Source organism: Apodemus sylvaticus, chromosome 6 (assembly GCF_947179515.1).
Source record: "Apodemus sylvaticus chromosome 6, mApoSyl1.1, whole genome shotgun sequence".
In the NCBI taxonomy this organism is placed as follows: domain Eukaryota; kingdom Metazoa; phylum Chordata; class Mammalia; order Rodentia; family Muridae; genus Apodemus; species Apodemus sylvaticus.
This window is the reverse complement of record NC_067477.1, coordinates 32,804,591-32,818,099: the sequence shown is the minus strand read 5'-3', so window position 1 is coordinate 32,818,099 and position 13,509 is coordinate 32,804,591. Positions and strand designations below refer to the sequence as shown.

Sequence of the window (13,509 nt, the reverse complement as noted above, 5' to 3'; positions counted from 1 at the left end):
ATAGTTCTCACAGGGATATAATGATGATTATAATTTCCGTGATCTCTTCCAGTAGGGGATGAGGCTATTTGTAAAAACCTCTTTCCTTTCTTCCGTTTTTAAATATCTATCTCAATGCTCACACACATACCTCACGAATACATATGCACACAGGTTTAAGACATTCACAGGCTCCTGCCTACTTTTCTTAATGTAGATTGGATGTAATGTTTTCTCTCCTCTCAAATTAGTCTCTAGAAAACAGACACCATTTCCCTCAGACACAATGCATCGTTGCAGATACCGATGCTGATGTCTTCTTTGGACATCAGTTATTCTTCTATTCATAAAGTACAGTTTGACATCCTGCTGTAAACCATTGGTACTCTTTCAGTTTAAAAGAAAAAAATAAGAATACTCATGAAGTAATGTTACTTACCGTAGAAGTCCTGGTATACCTTATAAACTATACCTTCTAGGGAAGTCCCCCGGAAAAGTTTCAAATAACTGGGGAACTGCTCTATCGTATTTCAATTCATTTCACTACAGCCTCCTTTTCACACACACACACACACACACACACACACACACACACACACACACACACACAAATAATGCACCTGAAACCTGAAAGGACGTCCTCTGCAGTGTTTCTCCCCTACTGGAAAAGCATAAGTCAAAACTCAGTTTCTTTTTCCTGTCCCAAATTGGTTTTGTCTTGCTGACCTCTCTACCTAACCCAGCCTGTTGTTCTGTTTTTCTATTTTCCCTAAATGCAACTTACTTTAAGCATGCGTTAACTTGATTGACATCCCAATTGTTCAGGGGTGATAGACAATCCCTGCCTTCTCTTTGAACTGTCTTCTTAGGACGTACATCCAGACTGCACGCCCTTTTTATTTTTTTTTTAAGAGAAACAAAATCAAAATGCAACTTCCAAAGAAATATCAGAATTTGTTTTCAAGTTTGGCTATCACAAAGGGGGGAAGGGAATCAATGATCCAAATCTAAAAAAAATCAAATAAAAACCAGCAAAAGCAATGTGACTATAAAGCCACGTCCCCTGACCGCTCTGTCTGTGCCTTCTCAACGTGTGCGTCTGGTTGTTCATCTCTTTAAAAAAAAACTTTATTTTTTGTTATTTTCTCCCTTCCTGTTTGGAAATTAAATGTTTTTGTATTATAAATATATATCAATGTATTTATTTTTAACTGCTAGATCTTTATCTTTAGAGTTGATTTTCCAAAATAATGAGGAAAAAATTATAAATTGTTTTCTGCAGTTTTTTTTCCACACTCTTTCTTTAAATACCGAACAACTTCAGCTGCGGGACCTCACATCCTCGTCTTTCAGATGAGCCAGTCTAATTGGCAAATCATGCTACAAATCATGGGTGGCTTGTGCAAAGTGGATGATGTCATTTGGAACATACCATTTCTGTACAGAGGACTCATAGCAGCCCGGTCTGTGGGCTCTCTGCTCAACATTACCTATCATCCGGTCTCTGAATCTTTCTACTCCCAGCTCCAGATGAGGCTGTGGGGCTGCCGATGAAGTTGTTCAACTTGAATGCATAGCTCTAGTCTCCTTGATTTTGCTTTTAACCTTTTGATCTTGAGTATAAGTAATATTATTTTATGTACTTTGTCTATTTTGAGGAGGAGGAAAAAAAGTTTAAGTGCTTTTTATGATTTGAAAAATCTCATGATGATAAAACTGTAATGATTTTGTAGTAAGTGCATGTTGAAGAAGTTGCAGCTTAGGGTGTGTGAGATTGTCAGTGTTAGAGTTCTGTTCTTGATTTCCGTAGACGGGCATGTGTGGGCTCATTTGTTTTTGTATATTGCCCATCCCTTCCTTACAGCCAGAAGCTCTAATGCAGCTAGATCACTCCGTGCCGCCCTTACATGGACATGGCGACTCGCTTACACATTTACCCCTCTCATCTTCATCTCCTGTGTAGTACACTCATAGACACACCCCTCCCCTTGCCACACCCCTCCTTTCCCATACTCCCCCCTTCTTTAGCGTTGTTAAGATTTATGTGCTGTCATCCATTCCCCTAAATTAAGGAAAATCTAAAATTTGTCAAAAAGACAATACAAATCTAAATATATACCTGAAAACTTACAATGAAGAAATTCATTCCAAACCCCATAGACTCATAGATTTTTTTTAAAGGCAAATTACCTTTTTTTCCATTTTCAGTCATAGAAAGAAGAACTATTTTAAATTTAAAAACCAATGCCCTCCTAAGGCCCTCCAAAGTAAAAATTGTTAAAGTGCAGATTTTTTTCTTTTCATGTTATGTGGTGTGAATGTATGTGCTGTTGCTTCCCCGTATCATCCTCTGTTGTAAATTACTATATTTGAAAAATTAGACATTTTGCTCAAAAGTTTTTAAGAAATAACAACAACAATAACAACAACAACAACAAAAAGCAAGTTTCAAGAATGTGGCAATTCTATTTGTCCAAGAGCATTCTTACACAACTTTCTTTTGTAAATTTTTTCTTCCATGCCAAAAAACATGCGGGCAATTTGTTGATGTAAGTTGACTATAAATTAATATGGTATGCTTTTCTGTTATAATTTTGATTATTTTGCCTATATTGAAATTCTGCTTCTATCTATCTAGCTACCTATCTACCTATCTATCTATCCAGCTGTTTTATTTTTATTTTCCTTTGCTCTGTGTTCTTATATTGTGAATGCCTTGTTGGTATTATTTGCTATCCTTCTGCTTAATTTGTTTTGGCTATGATGTTATTTTTATTTTCTTCTTATGTATGATTTTGAAAACTATATTAAATATTTTTATTTTATCTAGGTCTTTTTTGCTTTATTTTCACTGTTCTGATTTGTGCTGAATTGCATTCAATAATCAATAGGAGTTCTACTGTTAATTAAAGAGCATAGATATCCAGTTCTTATCAACTGAGAGAAGGCTGGTCTTGCTCTAAGCTCATTAAGCTTATTTTTAGCCACTGACTTTAAACCCTTTACAGTATTGGTTACTCTAAAGTTGGATATTAAAATTGGTTACAGCAAATGGAAGGCATGCGCCCCCACCCCTAAATTGACTTGAGATAGTTCCAAGTATCATCAGTGGTAATTTCATCCTTAATTTAATTCCTTAGAAGATATTCAGGGAAATCAGCCCTTTATCTTATTTTCTTTCAGCAAAGGGGAAATAAGGTACTCTCAAGTGACTGTGGTAGAGTGGTTCTTCAAGATTACGCTATCATCTTCACCACAGGCTACAAAATCAATTTTACCCAGAATAAAGACATCAAGAATCCCAGGTGTTTACAGTGTTGTGCTTTGATTTTGATGCCTTCCAATGAATACACCCAACTTCTGGCAAAAGCACATTGCATCATGTACACACAGGGAGAAGGCTCAAGTGTTCTCCTTCCTTTCGGTCCTGTCTTCTCCTCTGTCTCCCTCTCCTTTCCCCTTTCTATTCACCCTGCAGGATTTTATCAGGTAAGCTTCATAGGTATCCTATGCTTGTTTCAAGAAGATGCAGAGTTGTTTTCAGAATTCATCTTTGATTTAGAAAGTCCCTGGGTAAGTGTCTCTATTCTGTAACTCTGGGTTGAGACAATGCCTCAATCTTAAGGTTGTTTTGGTCAGTGTAGAGCTACACATCACAAGAGCAGGGCTGATAAGAGGCACCATGCAATCTTTTACATGAAGTCATATGTTATAACTTTAATTCTAGATATCACTGTTATCTAGAACTGTTATAAGAAATATCAAACCGAGAGGCGAATAGAAGATGTATTTTCATCCTGGGAACGTTAATGAATGAGCTCTCTTCACCTGAGTTCAAGCAATTTTATGTTCTTGACATGTTGAATAGAATTTCAGATTTAAAAGATAAAATTCTCTAGAAAGGGGTGTTAATATACCTAATCATATTAAAGTCTTTATGTTTGTTGAAATAAAACTATCAATTTTATTAGAGGTTAATCACATTTTTCCAAATACAAGAGCTTTCAATGATTATTAATCTTTCCACAAAGTCTATGATGAAAATTTCCTCTTGAACCCTGAGTGTTAATATCTTTGCATATAAGTCAATTGCATTAAAAAGGACAGAGAAACGGACCAATGGCTGGAGTGTTTATACTTCAAAATGTTGATAAAACTGGTAAAGCATTTCTGGGTGGCAGTGCAGTGTGTAGTAGCTTGGAATGGACTCTATTATTCCCATTTTCCTTGGAGTTAAAGAAAGATAACCGAATCATGTAGTTTATATGCATAATTCCAATGCTAACATAAGTCTAGACTTCATGAGTTAGAAGTAAAGCTTGTAAGTAATAAAGAAGGGAAAACTTCACTTGGCATCCCCTAGTTCACTACACATAATTACATCAAGCTGTTTGGCTCATCTTTCTTGGACATATGTAAAAAACACATTTGGTAGCTTTTCCTAATTAAACTCTTTCCAGATAAACCATTTACTACTTTTTTAAGGAGTGTGTGTGTGTGTGTGTGTGTGTGTGTGTGTGTGTGTGTGTGTGTGTTACTTAGAGGGTTTAACTGAAGAATCTCATCATGTTAAATATAAATTATGCTCCTTTGATACACTCAAGTTTTTCTGGTGTTTTTTTTTTTTTTTTCTACTTGTACTGGCAGTGATTGTCCAGGCAAGATTTTTCTGAAGGTCATCAATGTAGAGCCATTTAATGGCTAAATGGTCAGCATATCTGTGCATCGAAGTACTCACTCCTATGCCACCAAATTAGTGTATTTATATATTGAGTGGATGAGAATAATGCAAATCAGAGATAAGGTGAAGAACCGAAATAGACATAAGAGAATTCCAGCAATTGGAACATGGAGTCCTCTTCAGAGGCTCTCTGCTTAGCATCATTCTATTTGTATATTTGTGACCTTTCAGAGTCAGCTGTCTCCAGAGAGGCAGAAAGGCCTGAGCCACATTGAAACTTCATGCTGGTCTTGGTTCTTGTTTTGTTTTTTTTTAGATGACCCACTACATTTGCCATCACTGACAACATCCTTACAGTTCAGAAGAGTTCTACTGAATTTTTAATACACTGTCTTTTGCAATGGCAGACAGACCCTTTTGCTAGATATCAGCCCTAGAGGCATGAATTATATATCTATAAATACACTCATAGAGCAAAAAAAGCAGGGCAGCCTTCAGGGCTAAAATAGACCTTTTATATCCCCAGTGAGCTCTCTAGTTTAAGGAAAAGCACAGCCTTGTCAAAAAAAATGTATATTCCCAATTTTAAGATGCTAACATTAAAGAATACAGATTATTCTTATTCTAAACCAAGGAAAAATTCCAGAGATGACATAAAAATTAGGATGTTGGTATATTCCAGGTTTCATAGCTCTCTGCCTGTTACTATGAGACTTGACTGTGACTCTTGCCTGTTTCTATGCTTAGAGACAGGGTTGATCATAATATAGTCTTTATAATGGAGGATCATATTATTAGCTATTGCATCATTCTTAAGAAATGCATCCTCTGCCCCCTCACTTCTTATGAAGATGAGTATATGAACACATGAATACATTTATGCTCTCTAGGATCAGTTGACCTGGAGGGTTGGTTCTAGGTACCTCTCTGATACCAACATTTGTGTGTATTTAAGTGCCTGGGAAGACAGGCTTCTGATCAGCCTTGTAAGGAATTATTTTGATTAGATTAACGGATATAGGAAAACTCATCCACCGTGAGTGACATCATTCCCTGGAGCAGGATGTTGAATTATATAAAAATAAGGGAGGAAAACTGAACACAAGCATTCCTTGTTGCTGATTCTGGATGCAATGTGACCAGCTCCCGGAAGCTCCCACCGGTTAAGCCTCCAATACGAACTGTAACTTTGAACCATGAGCCAAAATAAACCCTTCCTGCTTCAAATTGCTCTTTTCAGAATGCTTTATCACAGTGATGGGGAAGGAAACTAAGACTCCCTTAAACCAAATATCACAGTCAGCCAGGTATGCTGCTATTATCCTAGCTACTTGGGAAGCTCAGGCTCTTGCTTGAGGCCAGAAGATTGAGAGCAGCTTGGACAACATATCTAGATCTGATGTCCAAAATAAAACAAGAGGCATAATTTGCATAGAACCTGTGCATAGCTTTCTTGGTCTTTAAGTATTCTCTGTATTAGTTAAAATCACAAATGCAACATACATGCTGTGCAAAGTTCTTAGACTACATGCATTTTAGGGGCAATGATGGGAAAAATGATCTGCACATGTTCAGTACAGACACTGTGGGGGAGAGGCATTTCTATCTGCAGTCCCTTGAATCCCCCTTGATACAATAAATCAATAATATAGAGGGTTGACTGGCTACTGTATTCATCTCAATTATTAAAGACAAAAATTAATATTAAAATTGATTACAGAGATGGGAGAGACGTCAGAGCCCATAAGGGCTTGTTTGCTCTGTGACTATGAGGATCCACATTCAGATCCCAACACCTACACTAGCAGGATAAGGTTCCATATGTGTATCTGTAACCCCAGCACTACAGAGAGCAGAGCCAGGAGGATCTCTGTGGTCTGCTGGTTGCCAGCCTAGCAGAGGAGCATAAGCTGCAGTTTCAGGGAATCTACATCAGAGAAATACAGCAGTTATAGAGGACATCTGCAATGTGTACAAATTCTCACACACATGAACATATACTACACACTACAATCACACACATATTCAGATACATGTACACATCTACTAAACAAATGAGTTAATTGAGTCAGTCAGTCAGTAAGTAAGTAAGTAAGTAATGGAATATTTAAATGTAATTTTACACCCTAACTCACATACCTATTCCAGGCAGTTCTCATATCTACAGCTACCTGAAAGGTTTTACCTATTCTATAATTATTCCCATTTGCAATACTGGTCCTTCCATGCCTGGCAGCTTCATGTCAAACTCCAGGCAGCCTTAATTCTGGGCAGTGCGAAGAGAGAAAAATATGAAAGCTTCTACAGTTTCAGAAAGTAGAGACCAGAAATTTTTGGCCTCAAACTTTCTGGGCAGAGGGCATTGTTTATAATGTCTTATCAGTACAACACCAGGATAAAAAAAATGTTGAAGAAAAGGAAAGATAGTTCTGAAAGATTTTTGGATTTTACTTAAGATATGATAGTCATCATTTTATTTTTAAAATAAACTGCTCTCGCCTCACTTTCAAACTCACCAGCCTGTTAGAAACTTCTAGTTAGCAAGCCTTAAAACCCTCTATCTATGCTGTTTGGAAAGTTTGGATTTTTACTTTGTTTTGAAATCAGAGATACTTGCTAGACTATTAGATGAGAAAAGACCAGGGGAATGGCCTGGTTCTACTGGAAGCTGACCACGTTTTGTAGATTATTAAACAACCCTGAGAAGCTTGAGCAAGAAATGAAACGAGAAAAGAAAAAAACAAAACAAAGCAAAACAAAAACCTGTAAAATTTAAGTCTCCAGTTGAGTGTTTCAGATGGTACAGTAAAATAACAAACAAATGCCCTCTAGTGATCATGAAGACAGTGATCTTCATCTTCCTTAAAGGTCAAAGAGTTTGGATTTATACTTAAATGAATCACTTCTCAACAGGTCAGAGATTCTCCCTCTTCAATATGGTCTCCTCCCTTGCTAAAGAGGTATGTTTCTGTTGTAGCCATGAGGAACATACTACTCAGTTCTTATGCTGGTAATGAAGCCATATGCTGAACGTTTGTTCCTGTTAACCAGGATTAAAGGGAACCCAAAGTCAGCCAGACAGCTGTAGGTAAAAGCATTTGGTTCCCAAGCCTGACAACCTGGGTTCTGTGTCCCCAGGACCCACCAAACTGCAGAATTGGTGGCTTATATTGTAATTTCTGCACTCCCACAAGTGGAGTCACCTAGAGGCTTGAGAACCTGCTAGTGTAGAGCACACACAGCAGCCAAAAAGAGGAGACTCTGCCACAAAAACACAAAAATACAGCACCAGTTCTGAAAATTGTCCTGACTATAGCACACTGCCTGTGACAAATGGGTGCCAATCTCTCTCCTCTCCCTCTCCTCTCCTCTCCTCTCCTCTCCTCTCCCTCTCCTCTCCTCTCCTCTCCTCTCCCTCTCCTCTCCCCTCCCCTCCCCTCCCCTCCCCTCCCCTCCCCTCCCTCTGTGTGTGTGTGTGTGTGTGTGTGTGTCTTTCTCTGTATCTATGTTTTTTCTCTCTGTCTCTCTGTACCTCTGTGTCTCTATTTCTCTTTGTCTCTGCCTTTCTCTCTCTCTCTCTCTCTCTCTCTCTCTCTCTCTCTCTCTCTCTCTCTCTCTCTGTGTGTCTTTCTCTGTATCTATGTTTTTTCTCTGTCTCTCTGTACCTCTGTGTCTCTATTTCTCTTTGTCTCTGCCTTTCTCTGTATCTCTCTCTTTGTTCTCTTTGTGTCTCTGTCTTTCTTTCTCTATGTCTCTCTCTCTCACACACACACCTCACAGTAGCAGAGAGAGGACACACAGTTTTTTTTTTTTTATTGAAAATAACACCCAGTCTTGTTCTCTCCTGGAAAGTAACATTGTACTTACTTCTTTCTCATGTCTGCGAGCTTCCCTCCAAACAATGCCCTCTCCCCAGACCACCTGAATATAACACATGCACACCTCTCCCTACCCCTACAAATGTAAGAAAAATAGTTTGTGTAAGATTAGTTTCTAGGGCTAGCTTACCTTTAGGGAATTGTGCTCCAAATCCCATTTATAAAAACTAGCAAAAGTGTGTAAATTATGTATTAACTAAGTCGCAAGGTATATGAATTATATATGTTCACAATGTAAAAAAAAAAAAAAAAAATAGGCATACTGGCCCAGCAAAGCAAACCCGAAGCTCTGCAAATCCTGAAAAGATCATTTTGCTCAACTGGTTTAAACTCTGAGACGTAGGATAGAAACTCAAGCTGAGACTCCAGACTGCAGACATCTTGAGACTCTTGGGAAGATACTTGATTTACTTCCCTTCATAAAATAAAATTACCTGTTAGGTGGGAAATCATACAACTCTCTATTGTCCCTGCCCTTCTGAATGATTCACATAAATTAGATGCACTCTTCCCTGACCAACCCTCCCTTGCTGAGAAGCACAATTATTGGCTGGATAGGGAAACAGCCAAAGGCTTTTGCTGTGTTTGTTACCAGGCCCTCCTCTTAACATACCTGGAACCAGGACAGCACAGATGCAATATTCCTGAGCCACAGGTGATGTTTGAAGATACAAGTTGTGGGATACCAAGTGGAACTGCTCTAAGAATGAATCTTTATAGGAAGAATCATGGCAGACGGGGCAAACTTAAAGATTTCACTCTCTGGAAGATCCCCAAAGTCTGAAGTATTGAATGTGCTGCGAAGCCCAGTCTGGCTTTGTTACTGATAGATGATGTGGGATCCTGAACAATGGGTATATTTATTAACAGAGGTACACACACTAGTCATCCCATCTCAGGAAAATAGCTACCAACAGCTATTACCAATAGCACATACAAGGGCCTTAAATCCATCTCAGAAAGAGCCTTCTGATAGTATTGTATCATCATCTCAACTTTCTAACTGTAGAGTGAAATTATGTTATTCTTGGGAGTGAGTTTGACTAGATCACAGATACTGCTCCAGTAGAGGGAAATAGCCACACCATATAACCTACTAGTATCTTCCCTAATATTCTAAATTCAGAGATCCCTCTCTCTTAAGCCCAGGGCCTCCTGCTCATCTCAGAGACTGTTCTCCAAAATCAATGGAAGTAGAGCATCTCCTTTGTTTGATGGGTTGCTGGCTGTCCTGTCTCAGCTTCCCCACTGCAGGAAGCCATAGTTACTAAAAGTTATTCCACCTGAAAACTGTCTCAGTGCATCTCTCTATGGAATTTGAAAAGAATCTATGATTTAAAACAATTTTAGGACATGGCTAGACTATGTCTTTCTAGAATAAATGCAGTGATAAGACACAAGTGGAGACTAATTGAAATTGCTCCAATTCAATCGAAAAGAGATGCCAAAGAGACGTTGTCTTGCTGACATGGGAGAAAAATGTCAGCCTTATGGTTAAATGATCAACTCACCTGGCAGAGTATTTCTTGAATCTGTGATGTGCACAACACCATGTTTTTACGAGGTATTCTTAAATTGCTTTTCCCCTGTTGTCTCCATGTTTGGTAATCATATAATGATGAAGCTTTCTGGGTAAACTAGTATGTATTTTTTGCAACTCTAGTAAGGAATCACTGATTTCAAAATTGACTTTGCTAAATCAACTTTTCTCAACCAAAACATGAGTTTCCAGCCAGTCCTATTTAAAGTGGAGCTTCTAGCTCACCATATATTTCATATAACATAAAAGCCTTGAATACACAAGGCCCAACTTATGCTAATGAGAGGCAAGTTGTCATTTTAAAAGTCAAGAGAGTTTCGAGAGACACATAATCAAAATGCATCAGGATAAAGATTTAAGCCTGTTCTTTGTTCCTGTCTCTTAGCAAATGGGAAATTAGGATAGCCCAAGACAATCCAGGAAACTTTTTCAGTTCTTTGGTCTTGATCTTGGTCTCAGTAAAATTGAAACTAGATCATCTTCATGCTCTGGAGAGCTACTAGATAGAAACCAAGAAAGCAATAAAGAAATGTCATATTCATGTTGATAAAGCCATAAAGAAAGCCACTGTGTATATGACACACACATGAAGTCGTCATAGTATTTCTAAGAACATTATTCACTGAAAGTCATTATCTTGCCAGAAGATCCTGAAACCAGCCTGTTTGGATTCTGCCACTCGAAATCACTTGAGAGTATCTTTAAAATCCAAAGATCTGATTTCAAGGTTCCAAATTTTGGGTAGGGCAGATGCATATAATGAGCTCTATCTCTGCCCAGAATAATAAGGCAATAGCCAGAAATTACCCATATGCAGATGCAGCTCATTTTATAGTCATTTCAGAAGTGTAACCTCTGCCCTGCATTCATTAGAGTAATGATGAACTGTGTTGATGCCCTGTACTAATTATGTCTTTTTTTCTTTTCAATCCCAGGAGGTGAATTAGTTATTCCTCTTCTTGTAGAAGACCCTTTAGCTACCCCTCCTATTGCTACTCGTGTACCCTCCATTACACTCCCCCCTACCTTCCGCCCCCTCCTCACCATTATTGAGACCACCAAAGATTCCCTGTCCATGACCTCTGAGGCGGGGTTACCTTGCTTGTCGGACCAAGGCAGCGATGGTTGTGATGATGATGGCTTGGTGATATCTGGGTATGGCTCAGGGGAAACCTTTGACTCTAACCTGCCCCCTACTGATGATGAAGATTTTTACACCACCTTCTCCTTGGTAACAGATAAGAGTCTTTCCACTTCAATCTTCGAAGGTGGCTACAAAGCACATGCGCCCAAGTGGGAATCCAAGGACTTTAGACCTAACAAAGTCTCGGAAACTAGTAGAACTACAACCACCTCTTTGTCCCCTGAGCTGATCCGCTTCACAGCGTCCTCCTCGTCTGGGATGGTGCCCAAATTGCCAGCTGGCAAAATGAATAACCGTGATCTCAAACCCCAGCCTGATATAGTCTTGCTTCCGTTGCCCACTGCCTATGAGCTAGACAGCACCAAACTGAAGAGCCCACTAATTACTTCCCCCATGTTCCGTAATGTGCCCACAGCAAACCCCACGGAGCCAGGAATCAGACGGGTTCCGGGGGCCTCAGAGGTGATCCGGGAGTCCAGCAGTACAACAGGGATGGTCGTCGGCATTGTGGCTGCTGCCGCCCTCTGCATCTTGATCCTCCTGTACGCCATGTACAAGTACAGGAACAGGGACGAGGGGTCCTATCAAGTGGATGAGACGAGGAACTACATCAGCAACTCGGCCCAGAGCAACGGCACTCTCCTGAAAGAGAAGCAAGCCAGCTCCAAGAGCGGCCATAAGAAACAGAAAAACAAGGACAAGGAATATTATGTGTAAACATAACACCACCAGTCGTATGCGAATTTAAAACAGAATTATTTATATACACACACCTGAATACTTTGACAATGAGATTTAACTTGTTGGATGTGTTCTGTGAGATGGGGTATACCACGACTATGGTGGGAAAAACCATTTTTAAAAGGACACATATGATGGTGTATCTCTCTCTGTAATGGTGAGCCACGCTGCACGGTTGCAGCCTTGGCCCGGAGACAGAAAATTCTCTCTGCCCTGCTGTATCATAAAAACCGCACACTTAGTGCCCTGGAGCAAGTCCATGACTCCACATGACCTTGGAAGCTTCCTTCTCTCCAGGACATTTGGAAAGGGGTAGAAGACTACATGGCTTACTTTTTCCATAGCCCCAAGTGAGTCTGTAATGATGTTTGTGAATCTTGACTGTAACAATGTTGGGTTATTTTTTGTTTGTTTGTTTAATTATGTAAAAAAAAAACACAAAAAAATGAGAAAAGAAAAATGCTTAAAAAAACATAAGCAAAACAATACAAAAAACCCAGAAATACCCTTATCTGGTTCTGGCCAGTGTGAGTGTAACTTTCCAAGATCTGAGGGGAAAAGAGCTTTTGGGTTTTCATTTATTTTTTTGACAATGACTGCACATAAGAAGAAAAGGAAAAGAAAAATAATCAGAACAAAAGTATGAGACTCTTGCCATATGAACTCAAAATCTACCATGGCATTCACTCCATGTAGCAGGTTGTGGTGTCTCTAGAACCAATTGTTAGTTTCCTAATGCTTTGGTGAACCGGTGTGGGGGTGACAATTCGTCTGAAAAGCAGGTCCCCAAGATCTAATACCAATATTTGCCACTCAAACCTACAACTGATGGGTTTGGGGCTGGTGTTATCGGAGCTATTGGTTTCACTTAACAAATACTGTCCCTGTCCATCAACCCAAAATGTGTGAATGGGGAAACATAAGCCCCACAAGTTGAAGCAGAGCCTTTCCGAGAGAAGGGAAGAAGGGAAAGGGGGTGGACCGGACCTGTGAAATGCATGCAAACAAAGAGAAAAAAAACTCAAAAACCGAAAAGACAATGCTAGGGTCTGTTTCAACAGACTGCAGGGGAGTTCCCAACTTGTAACGCAACCACAAATGGTCACACAAGCCACATCACGGCCGAGTGTGAAAACCATAGTTATTTCCCCACCCCCAACATGATAACGGTTTGCATATGGTTTAACTTTGTAGCCTGATGTGAGTAAATCCTTTCCATCTCCTCATGTCTCCTTTCGCCCATCTTTTTTTAAAGACAAATAAATAAATGAATAAAGCTGCTGTGACACACACACAAAAAGGAATTTAATAGTATAATATATATAAATAAATATATATATATACAGATATATTTATCATGGTATGTTTGATGGGATGACTGACACAGAAATCTGTTAAAGTCTTGAAGTGGAATGAGAATGTTATTTTAAAAGAAAAATAACAAAACAACAAAAAAGTAAACCTTAAAATGTGAAGAAAGTGTGAGTTTTCATTTTGTCACAGTTAACTGTGTCAAAGAGAATTTAAACAACAAACAACAGAAACT

General features: G+C 39.0%; 1 protein-coding gene across 11 annotated transcripts in view; it reads left to right on the top strand.

Moving 5' to 3' along the window:
* Positions 1 to 11,939, top strand: part of Nrxn3 (neurexin 3) — a 1,578,315-nt gene extending 1,566,376 nt beyond the window's left edge. For 7 of the 11 annotated variants that reach the window (XM_052185308.1, XM_052185307.1, XM_052185310.1 and 4 more), the window contains one exon: positions 11,638 to 11,939. In XM_052185308.1, coding sequence (XP_052041268.1) covers positions 11,638 to 11,939 — 302 coding nt within the window. Of the gene's footprint in view, positions 1 to 11,013 lie in introns of all 11 variants that reach the window. The other 4 variants (XM_052185306.1, XM_052185305.1, XM_052185312.1 and 1 more) reach the window with 2 other exon arrangements.
* Positions 11,940 to 13,509: the final 1,570 nt, after the last annotated feature.